Source organism: Anticarsia gemmatalis, chromosome 8 (assembly GCF_050436995.1).
Source record: "Anticarsia gemmatalis isolate Benzon Research Colony breed Stoneville strain chromosome 8, ilAntGemm2 primary, whole genome shotgun sequence".
NCBI classification, from domain to species: domain Eukaryota; kingdom Metazoa; phylum Arthropoda; class Insecta; order Lepidoptera; family Erebidae; genus Anticarsia; species Anticarsia gemmatalis.
The window spans coordinates 3,169,243-3,187,653 of NC_134752.1; the positions used below are offsets into that span (position 1 = coordinate 3,169,243).

General features: G+C 34.7%; 1 protein-coding gene across 7 annotated transcripts in view; it reads left to right on the forward strand.

The window, feature by feature from the left end:
* Window positions 1-245: 245 nt before the first annotated feature.
* The window catches only part of l(2)gl (LLGL domain-containing protein l(2)gl), a 68,410-nt gene continuing 50,244 nt past the window's right edge, over window positions 246-18,411 (forward strand). For 2 of the 7 annotated variants that reach the window (XM_076117140.1, XM_076117139.1), the window contains exons 1-2: window positions 246-269; window positions 1,917-2,009. In XM_076117140.1, the coding sequence (XP_075973255.1) occupies window positions 1,926-2,009 (84 nt within the window). In that variant the 5' untranslated portion in view covers window positions 246-269; window positions 1,917-1,925. Of the gene's footprint in view, window positions 270-1,328; window positions 1,488-1,696; window positions 1,840-1,916; window positions 2,010-18,411 lie in introns of those variants that run through there. The other 5 variants (XM_076117133.1, XM_076117135.1, XM_076117136.1 and 2 more) reach the window with 4 other exon arrangements.

Sequence of the window (18,411 nt, forward strand, 5' to 3'; positions counted from 1 at the left end):
TCCATTAAAACTATTAATAACTAAATTTTATTTCACCCAATTATTTTCAACAAAACTCTCAAAAGACAATATGTCAGCGCGGAGATTAAAAAAAAGAAAACGCACCCACCCCTCGAATATAGGCGAGGGTGAAAACCACAGACTAAACAGGGAGGATTACGCCGACAACCATCGATTGCGACACATGCGGAAAGAACGTTTCTGTGTTAACAAATCAACATTAAAACTGAGCCAAAATGAGTGATTTATCTTTGGAAGAACAGCCTGGGGTGCGTCTTAATAAAAAAGTGCTTGATTATTTATTTTGTAAAATTGTTTGGTTATAGCAACGCTGAGATGTTCGCACACTAAGAACTATGCAAATCTGTGTACATGTGTGAGTGAATACAGGAACTTGATGTGTTTCAAAACCACATTGCATTGTCATTGCACCGCATATTGCAAAAACTCTGTATGATTGAAGAAGCGCCTGTTAAAAAAATAAAGGCAAAATGTCTTGAAAAAGTAACTTGCTTTTTATTGAGATCACAATGCTTACCCATAGATTTAAACATACTCATTAAGCCATATCGCTTTCTACAGGCTTCGCATTAGCTTATATATTAATAAAGACAAAGATACATCAGTATTTATTTCATGCTTATTTTTGTCGGTCATTTTAAATTATGTAATCTGTGGTAGGTGCGTTCAAAAAGCTTAATAATAACAAACGCAAAAATGCACTCATCATTACATTTCCCATGTCCCATCATTTATACGTACCTTTGGTAAGAATTGCATAGAAATTATATAAGCTCAAAATTACAAGGTCTAAAAGTAAATTACAGCTATCCATTATTTTTCACAAGATATGCTAGTCGCTAGACATTAAAAATGACAATGCTACTGCACTTACTATTTCTATATGTTGGAACGCATCACTAGTATTGCCATGTAAAAAAATAAATGCTTTGATTGTAAAAATATAACTATGACCCAGAAAATGCTTACCAAAATATTTTATTGTGGGTACGTGCTTTATATTTATCTACTAATGTTAATTACAACCACTTCAATTTCATTTTATTTGAAACAAACACAATGTCTAAAAAATTTTACTTAACTTTCATTGTTGCAACTTGTTATTGTTGTTATTCAAATTAATAATTTATACTAAAAATACCCAAGTATCATTTCGCGAAGTACATAGTTCATTGTTGTTAGAACTTATATATTATAAGATAGCAGCATATTTGACTTTTAAGTTCCGAATAAATTTTACCTAATTCAATTATTTTTTTGAGGTAATCACGGCTATTTTATGGTAACACATAAAACCAGTCACGTCACATCGCGACGTTAGTGTGGGTGCGTTGTGCATGCGTGCGTCCATGAATTTGTGAGTGAATTTTCATGTTTGTGTGTATTTCTGACGCCGTTTGTGACTCGTCTGTCATCCCTCTAATTTTGGATTTTATCACTAAAACCCTTCAAACTGTCGTCTACGGGTACGTACACTTTATTTATCTACCAACGCTCATTCACAGGTTACTCAAAACATTGTATTATTATTGTACGTGTAACCTGTTTGGCAGGCGTTGTCTCCAGGCAGTGGCCATAATTTTGAAATAGTTTTAAAGACGCTATAATTTGGATATTTTTCGGTATTTGGGCCGTATCGATCGTGTTATCTGAAAGCCGGTTATCTTGCGATTCCGAGTGTAGCTCGTGTTATTATCTCGGTGCGGGGGCTAGGTGATCGTATCGGCGGGCATGAGCTAACAAGCTATAAAACTCAGTCGGCTTTTCGATGCCGGTCGGTGTACAAGTGTTCGCGCGCACAAGCATGAAATTATAATGGTGGGGGTAGTGTTCTGTCTGTCTGTTTTTGTTTTTGTGGTGTCTGTGAAGTGTGCTAAGTGCTTGTTTTGTTACAGGCCGGCAGAATGCTAAAGTTCATACGCGGCAAGGGGCAGCAGCCCTCTGCTGAAAGGCAGAAACTTCAAAATGAACTGTTTGCGTTCCGCAAGGTATGTACTTAGCATGTAGACATTTGTATAGATAGCTTTATACTTTAGAAAGTTTAATTCAGAAGTTGGTTTAAGTTCATACTTGGTGTGTACTGATTGTTAGTGTCCTTTAAACTGAAGGTTATTACAAGGAATTACTTAATACATACTTGAGTAATGTTTTGCCTCATTATACTGATAACACAGCACTCCTAAACCTTATCATTGGAAAGGAATGTGCTTCAAACTTTTAAAACAATTAGTAAGAATGAGAAACACTGGCCATTATAATCTACCACAGATACAGAAAATCTGAAATAGATTTTTTAAAAAGCCGACCAACCCTAGTCAGTACTTTAATTTCTGAATGAATATGTAATGAACTGAATTTGTGTTAAGGAACTAATCAATCACGTTGGAGTAGTTAAGAATGTCAGTTTTATTTAACGCAAAGTAATTTTGTTTGAAATATAGACTAGTTCAGTTTTGCATTATGAGTAGTTGTAGGTAGTAAAATTTAAAGAATATAATACTAACTATGAAACATTCCGATGTACGTCTTCTTACCAATATTACATATTTAAATAGTATGTTTGAAAATAATTTTATGTCCTTTATTAAACATTTTGTACATGAAACCAGAACTTGCTAATTATATCAAATTTCTTATCCCCCTAACATTACTTGTGATATAAATTATTATACCGCTAAAAAACTACATCTACAGACCATTTGCAAGTACAAACAAAAAATGCAAAATATTTTCCTCCATTTTATTAGCATTGCGTTGCAACCGATGACAAAAACCCGTCTCAGTGCTATGATATAATGACGTTCTGTGAGAAACACCTACAATGAGTAATTATGACACACATTTTCATATAATACAAACACTACACACTCATTATTTACTGAATACTATGTATGGATTTTTTATGTACCGAGAATTAGGGTAATTTTGTGTTGTTAATGGTTTGTTTTTATTGCAGTATGTATCAATTTTGGTAATTGTTTATTCATTTTCGACTTGAATTGCATTTGAAAATGAGTGTTCTGTAATTGCCATAAACTAGCGGGCCATAACACTTTCGCAAGAGTGGACAAACATTATTGTAATTTTAGTAGCGATCATCATTTTTCTTGCAATTAAAACAGCCTTTACTAATCAGTGATAATGTAGCATTCGAATGGTGAAAGACATTTTAAAATCGTCGACTTTTGGAGCCAATTTCTTACAAAAATACTTACATACAAATCTTCCCTCTTTAAAATATTAGTAGGTGTAGAAAAATAATCCTATGTCTAACTTTACAGAAATCTTACTAAAAATCAATGAATTTAGAGATATTAATACATTTTTTTCATTCATTCTATGGGAAGTACCAATGCCTTGTGTATTACTAATATTCTAATAAGTAGTTACTGCTTTTGTGGTTAGTTTATCACAATTATTCATCGAGGTCGGATGGCAACCCGCGGCCTTGCACCGTACACTCCTTAACTTCTAGCCTATTGTGCTCGGTTCATTGAGACTAAAGTTACGATAATGCAGATTTTATGATAACCTACGACCGACTGATGATCAGTACTCATCTTCATACCTACACAATAACACACCTTTTCCTATAGAGATACTAATCTACCTTATGTTAAAAATTGATTGTAAACTTGCAGATAGGTTTTTAACAATTGAAATGCCTATTTGTTTAGTCTTTTCATTCAGTATTGTTAGTTTTTATCAACGCACTTTTGGACTTATTTTTCCTCTTAGGTTTAACTAGCTGACCCGCGCAACTTCGCTTGCGTCATATAAGAGAGAATGAGTCATCATTTTCCCCGTTTTTGTAACATTTTTTACTATTACTCTGCTCCTATTGGTCGTAGCGTGATGATATATAGCCTATAGACTTCCTCAATAAATGGGCTACCTAACACTGAAAGAATTTTTCAAATCGGACCAGTAGTTCCTGAGATTAGCGCGTTCAAACAAACAAACAAACAATCAAACAAACAAACTCTTCAGCTTTATAATATTAGTATAGATAGTATTATAGTATACTATAGATGAACATACTTACATGATATATCACGAAACACGTTCTGTGAATAAGAGAATGATAGTGAAAATTTGCTAACTTAAAACCGCCCGATAAATAGGTACTTCAAATATCTGTAACAAAGCTTTAACTTTTGATAGACCTCACTTGATTATCACTTCTAATAGTATAGTATACACACCCATATTCCAGACAATTCTTTCAATAAAAACTCATAATCAGTACTTTTAACTCGTAACACAAAACAATAACCTCTTTTTACAAATCATATCTTACATTCAGGCTTTGTCTACTGATTACAAAATGTTTGTAGGTGTTATCGCCCTTTTTTATTTGCCTTCAGATTAGGCTGCGTGTAATTTTTATAGTACGTATAGTTTTCAGTGACTAAAACAGGCCATGGTCATGTTGCGACATAACTTTATCATGATACATTGGTTTTTGGTGTGCAGAATGTGTTTACCTATCTAATGGGTTAAAATTACGTTAGTTAGTTATGATTTCTGATGTTTGTATTAAACATAAAGCCCGTGGTAACAAATCCTTAGGGCCTATCTGAACAAAAACGAATATTCGTTGAAGTTTCGTATGTTTCTTATCACAGTTCGTTGTAAAATATCGGTGGAACTATGGTACAAGAATATAAGGCAAGCTTATTCGATACTGCTTACTCCGTGTCAAAATTAAATAGAGTAAGGTAACACCTTAAAATTGTACGAAATCTCGTTTCACGAACCATAGTTAGACCTCTGTTGAGAATGATCTTACACGAATTACGATTTGCAGTTTAACTGAGATCGATTGCTTGTGGATCTCACAAAGTTTGTCTTTACTAGGATCCCTGAACACGTATAACATTTGGTCGTATTTAACTCTATGCACTCACACTCCCAATGCACCCATAACTATCAAACTTACGCTGGATAGTGGATACAAAATATACTAAAACACGATAACATCAATCTGTCAAATAAATTACATTTCCCAGTGCTCATTATTCAATTTATGTGTCGTAATTATGAACTAGCCTCAATCACGCATTCACGCAAAAAAACCGCTGAATCAATTTATGCGAAATTCTGTACTATAGACTCGTGCTAAAAAGATAATTACGCTCAATGAAACGGGACCAAATGGGTCACATGTCATCAATAAAGAGCCGTCATTCAGAGAAAACAGAATGCCTATTGGATTCTATTGACGCTCCCAATTGTGAAGTACTGTACGATGCGACTCCATAGATTGAAATCAAGGTCTTAATATTGTTTCAAATCAACTACAACTATACCAATCGATGGCATCCATAAACTAAACAGGTTTTATGAAGTTATTGAACTTTCAAATTGTATTTGTCGACGTATTAATTGAGAAAAGATTTGAAACGCTCTACGTTCAACAGTTTATTAGGCTTCGTTTGTACTTTTAATTTAGTTATAATATAATGGATTCAAAATGGAATTTGCATACTCCAAAAAATGTTTCACTGTGTATTGTCGCTATTTATTATGATATCCTATTCCGATTGTTTAAATCCTTAGCTTAGTATTGTACTTTAGTCATTGCACCAACATCTCCTGAAGGTCAATCATAAATACCATCAAACGAGAAACGTATAATTTTCCGTGATAGTTCAACCCATCCTGCGTTCTTACACAAAACAATGTGTATACAACATACCTTAGTCAATAAAATATTCGTGTTATTTAGCTTCTGCGGTTCGTTTTAACTCGAACGAGTCAACACATTAATTACACGCAGATTAATTTGCATCTTTTGCCAAAAGACTTGTTTTCTAGATTTCTAATCTTTATTAGAGGCCAGTGTAGTACTTAAAACTAAATTCACAATCATTCTCTGTCCCATTTCCTCGTTGGAATTGTTGCATTTGCTCGTTCATCATTTATATTGACAGCCTCACTTGGGTCGAGTTAGGCCTCCTTTTGTGATATTTTACAGTATCATGATGATCGCGTTGATGCTATTGCTGCTATTATGTCGATGATATTTACTCATAGTGCTGTTGTATCGATACATCACTAAACCCCGGTTTCTGAGTACATTTAGCAGTAGTTCGTTAATTCAATAGCATTATTAGTTAAGTTTTTATATGAGTTTAAACGCTATTGAATAGACAAACTACCGCTAAATGTACCTCGGAAACCCGGGGTTACTCTCTTTCGACATTAAATCGCCAATAAATACTACTTGTATACTACTTCTTACTTTAAAAATAGTTCGTATATAAACCAGTAAAAAAGGCTTCAAAGAATGTCCTACAAAAAGTACTCTAAAAATATTCTATAATAGATTCGGCGAGACAGTTTGTACATAATAGTATCGATACAAAAACGGCGTCGATTAGCCCGGTGCGTGTTATCGAACTTTATCCGATAACTGGTGATAACGATGGCACACAATCGATATCTGTCGCCAATGCTATAAGACCGACTGACTCATACACTTGTTGGTATGTTTGTATATGAAATCTATAAACAATTCCGAGATAGTAATGAATTAGTCTTTAAGGAAAATTTTTCGTATCTCGATACCTACTATAATGATTATTATAAAAAAACAAGGCGAATTCTTTGGCATAATGACGTTATATGAGATTGTTTCCTTTGCCTCAAATAGCAGCAGGATTTATAAAACGCCTGAGGCTCTACAACGCTTTTTCGCGCGCTTTCAATAATAGGTTAGCAATAAAGTCTGTTCTCATTTGTAAAAAATCTAATTGGCAATTAATGTACTCGTAAATGTAGGTGATTTGGGCACACCTGGCCTGTTTGACCAGCTAGTAGCTGCTATACAAGTTACAACATTTATTAGAAGTAAATGAACTCTAATTAATAACAATAAGTAATCGAGAAGGCCATGTTTTATATAGTCATAAGACGTTTTTTTAGTGCAGAATTCCGATAACTAACAAGAGAATTTTGTTCAATTGCTGTGTTTGTAATGTTGTAGGTTTCAGGTCACTTAAATAAAACTTATAGTGTAGTATAGACACTATATTTTATTGGCTTATTACCTTCAATAACAATTGAGAATTATTAGAAACACTGTGTCGATTGTTTTAATATCTATGTTTGCTGTAGTTCTAAGTACGTCGGTGGGCATTATCTAGTGGCAATAAACGCCGCACCCAGCCTCGCCCGACCCGGTAATTTTTTATCAATAACTGATTATGTTCCCTGATAATATATCAACTTAGGTGTAATCCATATTTTGAAAATTGTTTGCCCAAAGTTGCTAATCATTTCGAATATTTTTTGGTACGCACTTAAACTCTTTCAACTAACTTAACTTAGGTATATACCGAAAAACAAAATTAAATATGTAGTCTTTAAGCTTATAGATTTTCTAAATATCTTCGTTTGGTAGTTATTTCATCCAAAGACATTGAGCCTAAACTCGTATTGAAAACTGGATCTAAACAAGGTCTACAAGCTAATAATAGATGTTCCCTAACAAGTAATAATTAAATCATAAACATTGTTATTACTATAGCACTATCATAATTATTGCTATGAAATGATAATCAAGTTTATACAAAAATACTTGTAATCGATATCTCTAAGATTGCAATAAAAGAAAGCGTTGCTATCGCGATTAAATACTTCTTATACAATTTGACATACCAAGTACTTTATACCGACAACTTAGTAATGAGCCTTGGCATGGAGGATTTATCTTAACTGTAATTAATACTACTGAGCATATCTAAAATATAGTGGACTAGCGGCCCGCCCCGGCTTTGCCCTAACAGTTGTAACCTCTACAACTTTTACACATAAACCAATCTTTTAAAAAAAAACCGCATCAAAATCAGTTGCGTGAATTTAAAGATACATACAGATATAGGGACAGACGCGGGAAACAACTTAGCTTTATACTATTTAGTCAAGTATCACCCCGGCTACCGTCGGCAGCATAAGTCTTTGGGTTGCAGGCTTGTTCGAAATGCTTAATTTAGTATATCTCCGACAGAGAAACCTTGCGTAAAAGGCTCACTATAAAGTTGTTGGACTATAGAATTCCGCCACTGTAATACCAAGTCCCATTTTTATTAAAACATCCTCTTATCTTACAAGTAAGAAGGCACTAACGATAAAATTCACAATGTACGAGTGAATTTCAAGTGAATTTCTTGTGACCAAACTTGTGTAACCCTGTGTAAGTTTGTTATCAGTTCCTGAGGAGTCCCGTGCCACTAGTTTACTCAAACTTGAATACTATTGTAGACTTGCATTCACTAAATATAATGCAGTTTGTAAGATAAGGATTTTGTTAAGTCCAAGTTTGTCTCTATTGTTTGAAATAACGGCCCTTGGTGAAATTCCTAGTAGAGAGACACAGAAGTGCATTCACTCAAACTTGTTTCAGTTAATCATGCATGTTAAAATGACTTTTGTTTCCTCAAACACAAGTCAAGCTTGCTACACACAGGTTCAGCAGTATTTATGGAACAACAAAACTTGAAGCAATTTCTGCACTTGTTCGGCTTGTGCCGTTCATAGTTTCTTCGGTTCGGGTCCGTTTTAACAATCGGTTTAAACATTGAGGCACTGTGATGTCGACCGGCATTTTTACTAAACATTCATCTGCGGCTTGGCCGATTAATGCCGAACCGAATATGTTTCCTGCAAGTCTTACAATAACAAATGTAATTAAGATTATTGTCTGAATTACTTTGCTTTGACTAAACTAAGCGTGTTTGAATTAAAGTCGGCTTTTCCTCCAATCTTTAACATAATGTATAATAAGGGTAATCCCATGTACTTTGTGGATCATATGAGTAATCCTATAGCCTACATCGTGAGACGCTAACAGACGAGAATTGAGATAGCTGCGGGATTACTGTTCAAACTAAAATAGCACAACTAAATCAATCTTAATCTGAACTTATGACGCCACTACTATTCGGATAACTAGTGTAAATTCGCGTGTGATTTGTAAAGGAAGTGACGTCACTTGTAAATATTGATGTTTTATAGTTTAACGAACTAATCTTGAATCGATTTTTTTGAATTCCGTGATTCTTTATTGCTAGATACATACATACATATGTACATATTATTATTATCACACCTTTTTCCCACTTTAATCAAACTTTCGGCTTTGAATCAAATAGTACGTAATGTCTTTCTTTTATTAAGTTCTTTATGTCTATAGTAAAAATTCATTTGCATTGTAATAAAAAAATGCTGCATTGTGTATGTAAACCCTAAATAATACACTCCCGATACCCTTTGAACAAACTAAGTTCACCCTTTTATAATATCAACTAAAGAATTTACTATACAATCGCAGTTGGCAACATTCTTCTCTAAAGTATCTTTCACACTACTAGTACATTTTTTGTTCTCACTCATAGATTGAAAGCGTTGATTTATAGTGCTGATATTGACTCACCGTGAGAACTGGTTTGAGTACGGACTCATTGTCGATATTATACAACGTGTCCCAAAACTCAACGTCAAAACGAAAACCAGAGCTAGGCCGAGTTGTGTTGGCTCTCAAAAAAATATTTAAAAAAATCCATCTCATGTAGTTTCAAAATGACAACCATTTTTGTAAAATTGCCACCCTCTGATGAGTTCTGTTCTCTGTGGCTACAAATGACTTCTTTTCTAGTTCTTTTTTCGTGTAAAGTATTCTTAAGTAATGCTCCTACAAATTTCAATTCATTATTTGCAGACAACTTCATTGGAATTTCAGAAAATATCCCTTTTTTGGCGAACTATGCCGTGAAAATTATTTCATCATCAACTTTGACAGTCTGCCCTGAAAAATAATTGTACTACGCTTTTTCGGCATGTACCCTTAAAAGTTGGCGCATTTAATGGGCTTTTGAAAATAGTATAACACTTACTAAATTATTTCATAGACGACGAGAAAATAAAAAAGTCTTAAGGTAGTCGATATTTAACTCATTATTAGTTCGTCATAAAACTTTCTCAAAATTATTCTAATTTCATCTAGGCGTTCTGTGATGATTTCGTCCTGGTTGATTTTGGATACGGCGGCCAGTTTCATTGAAACCAGCCAACTGTGCAGGATTTTGTTTATAGTGGGCAAGTGTGTGCACAATACACAGATACACTCTCATAGTCTGGTGGGACGGCTTAATCGACACGAACCGACGGGCAGGACCGACGGCTTCACGTGCTCTCCGAGGCACGGAGGTCCATAACCTCAACTTCCTGTCTCCGGGCAATCTCAACAAAATGATGAAAATGACTTTTTGGCTCGACCCACAATTCGAACCTGAAACCTCTAAAAACGTGAAGCCGTCGGTCCTGCTCGTCGGTTCGTGTCGATTAAGCCGTCCCACCAGACTATGAGAGTGTATCTGTGTATTGTGCACACACTTGCCCACTATAAACAAAATCCTGCACAGTTGGCTGGTTTCAATGAAACTGGCCGCCGTATCCAAAATCGACCAAGACGAAATCATCACAGAATGCCTAGATGACATTAGAATAATTTTGAGAAAGTCTTATGACGAACTAATAATGAGTTAAATATCGACTATCTTAAGACTTTTTTATTTTCTCGTCGTCTATGAAATAATTTAGTAAGTGTTATACCATTTTCAAAAGCCCATTAAATGCGCCAACTTTTAAGGGTACATGCCGAAAAATCGTAGTACAATTATTTTTCAGGGCGGACTGTCAAAGTTGATGATGAAATAATTTTCACGGCATAGTTCGCCATAAAAGTGATATTTTCTGAAATTCCAATGAAGTTGTGTGCAAATAATGAATTGAAATTTGTAGGAGCATTACTTAAGAATACTTTACACGAAAAAAGAACAAGAAAAGAAGTCATTTGTAGCCACAGAGAACAGAACTCATCAGAGGGTGGCAATTTTACAAAAATGGTTGTCATTTTGAAACTACATGAGATGGATTTTTTTAAATATTTTTTTGAGAGCCAACACAACTCGGCCTAGCTCTGGTTTTCGTTTTGACGTTGAGTTTTGGGACACGTTGTATAACGAACTGGTTAGTTCGGTACAACTCTATTTCTGAACGTAACGATGATTTCATCGGTGAATATTGTCATGTGTAAACACTGACTACTCTATTTTCAAACTTTGATGCTCTATGACTGGCCACTTTTTAAATTACCATAGATTTTAATGAAATATAAAAAAATGTAATTGACTATCAAAGTACCTCTAAAAAAAATGTTTTCATGGATATTGCTATGTAAACTTTTAAATATGTGGTCTACATTTCTTTTAGGTTCGATAAAATATCGTAAACATAGTTGATTGTATATAAATAATATGATTACTTATCTAAAATCCTTAAGACGATAAAGTAAATAAAAATTCTGTTGTCATGCCAAGATGTATGGATGGGAGAGAGGCAAAGAAAGTTTGTAAAGAACGTACCAAATGGCGTTCTTTGGTATCTGCCTACCCCTATGGAAAAAAGGCGTGATATTATGCATGTATGTGGGTAAATCTGCATTCTTTTCGACTGTCGTGGTTCGTTTCTATTTGTATCGAAGACTAGTACTCCAAGCGGGATAGGTCTCGAGCTGACTCGTTCATACAATAAATGGTATTGAATTCTTATATTCTTTTACACAATAACGTCATCAATGTTATTGTCATTGGACTTCCCATAGCTTTCCATTCTTTTGGTTTTCCTTCTACAAACGTGGATGGAATTACAATATAATTTTGGTTCTTAATATCGTCATTTCGAAGGCAGACAGGTGTTAGTATTAATATTTATAAGTTATAGATGGACTTGTGTACTTATATGATTGTAAAAAAGGTATTAGGATATGGTGTCCTTATATAGAAGCTAAATTATTCTCTAAAGATATCATAAATGTTTTAGTTTGTACTATTAGAATGCATAATGACACAATGTTATTGCTGGGTTATTGGTGTATAAAGTTGAGATATAGTGTGTCTTATATCCTCTGGTTTCTGAAAACACTTAGCGGTAGTTTATTTATTTAATAGCGTTTTTTATATGAGTTTAAATGCTATTGAATAGATAAACTACCGCTAAATGTACTAAGAAACCGAGGGTAAGAGTTTTATATTTTGAACTGTCATTTACAATCAGTGGTAAATTTTCGTAATAACTGCCGTAGTACACAGTTTGCGTTTTATAATTTTCTGCTTCTCTAACCAAAGACTTCCGTATCCTTTGAACAAAATGTCTGTTCTTTGTCTAACACGAATCTTCAAGTAAAATTCCTCAGTATCCAGTTCGTTCATTCCTGTCTACAATTCCAGACGTTCTTAAATTCAGTCCGCATTCTGAACATACATATAAAATTCCGGAAATGTCGTAGCGTACGCCAAGTTTCTATGATCTACACGTTTAAGTTTCTTCCCTCTATAGATAGTTTGGGGATAAAACCTGCCAAATAGGAGTTAGTAGACTAGGTTAAACTAACCATTGTTACATGTAAGTTTATTGGCACTTTTTTTTTTTTTTTTTTTAATAACCCATATCTGTCCCACTGCAGGGCAAGGGTCTCCTCCTAAACGAGGGGGAGGGGTTAGGCCTTGAGTCCACCACGCTGGCCAAGTGCGGGTTGGGGACTTTGCATGCCCTCAATAAATGTATTAAACAAATTTTAGGCATGCAAGGTTTCCTCACGATGTTTTCCTTCACCGTTAGAGCAAGTGATAATTATTTCTAATACACACATAACTTCGAAAAGTCATTGGTGTGTTGCCTCGGATTCGAACCTGCGACCACTTGCGTGGGAGGTGCCAACTTAAACCACTCGGCTATCACTGCTTTATTGGCACTTACGGGGTTAAATTTGCAGCTAAAACCTCGTAAACAAACGAATGAAGTGTATGCAAACGTTGCAGAGCGTTGTAATATTGGCTCGTATTTTAGGAATAAAAGCATTATCTAACCACCAGTAAGTTGTTAACAGAAAATCACTTGTTTAAGCATCAGCATCCTGAAAACTATAATGTTCCATATTTATTACGGATAAATATTTATGTACACTCATATTACCTAATTAATTTGTAAATACTTTAAAAACTGACCCTCAATCCTCTTCTATAAGCCTTTTAATCTCCTTATCACCGAAATACAACTCTGTATAAAAAGTTACAAATACATTTTGTATTCGTAACTGAATACAATACAAGTTCCAATTTACCTGTACAATGAAAGCACCTCTCTCAAGCCTACAACTATCTTATACTACAGTCGACTAGACAGTTAGCAACAAACCTGTCCCAGTTAGCCGCGCCCTGGACAGGGCGTCGTGTGTTCCTACTATCACTTAGTTTGTTTAAAATGTAAAAGGTTGGCTCTATAAAAGGCATTGTGGCTACATTAGACTTGCTTACAGACATAATTGATTTCAGTGTTTGTCTTTAATAGGAGTATAAACCGCTCTATATTTATAAAAAAGTATCTCCCATCTTTTTCATTGGTCGTAATAATATGTCCTTTTCTGAAAGCAAAGTGGTTCACGTGTTCTAGTATCTTATTGATGTGGTGTTTCAAGAAAGAATCTAGTCTTTTTAGTCGCAAAATCCTGAGCTTTAGTTATGTTAGTCCCTATTGATTCCGTAAAATACGCATTCTTACTTTATTTCGACAAATACTCAACTAGTCTTACAACTAAACCACTGTACACAAATTCGCGTACCTCAACTATACATTTTAGCATAATAATCAAAAACAAACCGTTAACATGTGCCCTTCAAAATCCTAAACTAATAACTTAGTCAGAAACCTCAGCTTAAATTAGCTAGTCGTATTCAAAACAGGTAAAGTTCGCATATTGACGCCCGTTTCCAGGAACATTGCGGCCGTGGTGCCCGCGAAATGGCAGGTAGAAATGTCTAACGCCCGGTTTCTGAGGTACATTTAGCGATAGTTTATCTATTCAATAGCGTTTAAACTCATATAAAAAAACGCTATTGAATAGATAAACTACCGCTAAATGTACCCCAGAAACCGAGGGTTAGTCAATTCTGCTGATTTGTATCGCGCCTCCTTTACATTTTTGTTTTGATATAGTCGACTAATTTTAGGTTATAACTTGTTTTCAACCTGTTCTTTGATAGTAGTCTTCTATCTCTTTAATAGTCTGAGGTTTTTAACGATTGTTTAGATGTTGCACTTCTTTAAAAGGTTTATTTTTCTTATTCCATTTTAAGGTCTTGTCTATTCTTTAAAGATCCCCGATGAAATAAGGGGTATTTACGGTATTTTACTTCGATATGAAACGTATCATCTAATTCCAGTAATCTTTCTTACTCCTTCTAGGTATCTTGTTTTCTCTGGCCTTAGGCCTAGGCCCTTCCCTGTAGCGATATTAAAATGAGTTTTATTGTGTAAAATATTAAATTTCCCGCCATTTCTTCATTCATTCTCTAAAACTCTGTGTTCGTATAATTTTATCTAGACGTTTTAAAACTGGTTCTGTGATAGATAAGTAGGTATTTTAACGGTCAAATATGTTTGATTTGCGTGACTGTTGTACGCTAAATAAACGTTTGTAGCTTTGCGGACACGTGTACTCAAATAATATAGGTTATCTTGTAAGAAGTGATTTTACTAATTAGACGGCTACAATATTTATCCAATGGACACCGACTATGACTTTTAATCCTATAATTCTGTTCCTTAAGGTGTTTACAAATTCATGCTGATGTATTGATTATAAATAATAGTATGTTAGAATGACTACCTTTTCCGTATGAGGATTTCAATATCCTTTTCGAAATCCTCTGTTATAACGGACTCTCTATGAATAAAAACTAATAGGAACGTTAACTTACTATCAAAAATTATAGCTCTAAAATAATATTGGTCTATAACACATCCTATTGTAATGCTGTATACCAATTATGTGAACTGACGAAACCACATTCCTCGTGCCACTACACTGTTGTTAGCCGATCGGATACATCTTGATCGTTTTGTACACAACACTCACTAAATACGTGCGCCGGAGCAGAGCAGACAGGGAGAAAAAATCTCTTGTACTGCACTTACCATTTCTATCGGAATCGAGCATTGCAATTTGCATAATCATGTGTGACAGTCTTCCATATGCAGCAGTTCTTATTGTTGTTTTTGTTTACACAACAACGATGAGAAAGCATAAATAATTCAAGATTTATACGCTAGACGTTTAAAAGATACTAGTTTGTATTATGTATACTATAATTATACGAGTATCATTAGTCAGATGCAGCATGATGAAAATATCCATTCACCAGCCGGCCGCTGCCAAGCTAAACGTTCGGCCGATGATCTGTTCACCTTTCTAAAAGCCACAAATAAATATTTAAAAATAATGCCACGTATGCGCATTGTGTACTTTAGTATCATTTTATAGACCAGTGATGCTCACCAGATACACGAATATAGCAGTCGGTATTTTAATTTGATGATATAAAAACATCAGAACATGTGTAGTGGCCCAGCACCCAAGAGATTGAGTAACAGCGCACGTCATTCTTCGTTATTTTGTAAACTATCTCCGGTATCCATTCAATATCTATTTTATTTTGAATGGCCATATTTATACTTTAATGAATCGTTTAACGTTCCAATAACACCTATCCATAACTATAAAAGGTCAGTTTTATTGGGCGTGCCGTAATAGAACTCATTTCGTTTATACGTTCCGTGTGGAGATCTCTCACAGCCAGTCATCCAATTTGCCTGTCTGTATAGCATAGTTGCGTCAAACAAGGCGCGATGCTCGTTACATGGGGGCACACATCTTAACCTCGATTAAACCGCGTCATTGCCTGAAGCGAGCGCCTCCCACGGTTTCCTACTTGCCACGGAGTCACATCACCAATTCAGGCTAACTATTATAACACACATTTGGACATATATTCCTCTGAGTTAGGCCAATTCCCGAGGGTGGCATTTCCTATTTCGGTCGTCCCGTTTGAGTTGATTGGCTCTCGGGATATTTCGCCAATTCAGCCTTTGAAGACACGATCTATTAAAATAAGCCTGTGTGTGTTCTAGTGCCTTTTAGAGTGGATTTGGTAGTTTCAGACCTCTGGATCTGTAATTAAAGCTCAACGGAAAATGCGCCACCTTGTTGTGTGTTTTATGTTCTTTGAATGACTGAGATAGTTATCTTAATTGGGATTGATATTCATTGTCTTTAACAACTTGACATTTCATTAATTTAAAAATAGCAATCAGTTCTGGGGTTCTACCGAGCTACATTGCTTGTATAATATAGCATATCGTAGACCAACAGATGTGAATCAGAATAAACTAGAACTAAATTCTAATACGAGTAAATGTTGTGTGTATTCACAGATAGGTTGCTGTACATATTTGCATTCGAAACCATTTCCGCAGAGTCGCCGCACGATAAGCCCGGGTTTTGGGGTCGTTCACCTTTTCTAACCGACGCTCCATCGCAATTATTATTATATCTTAATCGCGATTTCTTATCATGATTTTAATAGTAATAATCATGTTAGCAAATATGGAAAATTTTACATTTAAAATGAGGTTAATGCTGCATTTTAATTCTGTTCTTTCACTTAGGAGTAGTTAGATATTTTTCAAACTGCTCTAATTAGATGATTGAGCAATAGACAAAACAGCCTAATTTCAGTAATTTCCTACCTAAACACATTTTTTTATTTTGCTAAACTAGAAATCACCCGAGTATGACATCTGTCAAGATTGTAAATGTCACTATGACACTCAAAACACTCCCATTCATTCAAAACATTATTTCATAATTTTTGTGTTTGCAACAGTCCACATTCCAGAAATTTTTACATCAATTGTGGGTCGGGTTTAAATTGAGGAATGTGTTGATGTCTTTTTTGATTAACTGTACGTAAAACATGACAAATAGCCTCTCAAGAACGAAGGAAGTAGCGAATGAATCTTATTTATAACCTAACTGTCTTGGAGGAAGCTCTCGTGTCGTACGAAATTATTTCTACTCTGCATTTTGTTACTGTTATTTTGGATGTCTATTTTGCTTACTTATCTGATGATGCTTGCATGCAAGGCTTTAAATACTTCGGAACACTGTCAGAGATGATTAAACGGCAGTGTCTTATGAAATTTGTGATAGTCTTTTCTATGGGATGGTGTTATTTTCTGGAATCAATGTCTTAACGTTAGTTATTTTTTTCATTAGTTTTTCTTATAAAGTTAATAGTTTTGTTTGTTCCTATACGCTAAGGTCTTCTATTACACATATAAATAAGCTTTACTTATCTAAAAGAGTCCAACTCACTTTAGAATTTCTTTTAAACGAGTACAACAAAAAGCTTTTACAAATCTGTTGCATAGCGTACTACGATCACAATTACGAGATGAGCACAATGTGAGCCACTGCATTGTGTTATTAATGGTTAGTTTCTCGTATTGCCTCTCTCTGCGTTTTCCCTCGCGTACAACTTTTTACAACATACCATGATATTGTGTTTGCGGTAACAGACCACGAATGCGTTTGAAATTGAACTTAGTGTTTGCTAGATTTGTGTTTGATATTGAAGTTTAATTGCTGCTTTGTTCTTCTGTTGTTTTTGGTGAAATAACTTTAGAATCTTTTCTGGAGTCGAATAATTGTTTCCGTTTTGATTCAAGTTTTGCACAGGATCAAATGTTTGTGTGATCCACAAATAAATAGTTTCGGGTCTGAGTCCTTACTATAATCAAGAAAAACGAATATTCGTTGAAATTTCGTTTGTTTCGTATCACAATTCCACCCGTTATAAAATTTCGGACGCTCGTAGCCGGAATAGAGTAGGAAAAGGCCATAAACAATCTTCAAACTTCCAATATTTATCAAAATTTGTTTTCACTATCCTTAGTAGGCCTTCAGGTTGTTCTTTACGTCTGTTGTATCTAAAGCTCCCAAGCAAAACTCCTGCTTAGTGCGAGAGTTGTTTTATAAAGACCAATATTATCAAACCGTAATCGGATTGCCATACTTTGTCCACATCATTTATCACTTTCCAAAAGCGTTAATAATAATCATACAAAATGTCCATTGCATGTGTTATTGTGTTCAAACATGGCTGTTAAATTAACGCGAGTGATCAATGCCGCGTCACGTAGCAGACTGTACACAAACAATCGCGCCAATAGAAGGGCAAAGGGTGCGACGGATTGTTATACGTACATTTACTAAATGATTTTTTATAGAAATGTTCCTGTTATATTCAAACTTTTGTTTAATTGGGTGGTTGATTTTGGCTTAACGAAAAATTATTAAACTTGTATTCTTAAAAGGTTCATTTAAAATGCCCAGGCTATGTAATTATTAATTATATAAATGTTGACAAAATGTAAGGATGTCAGTGAGACAACGATCGTTTGTAAGGGTCGTATACATACATAAAA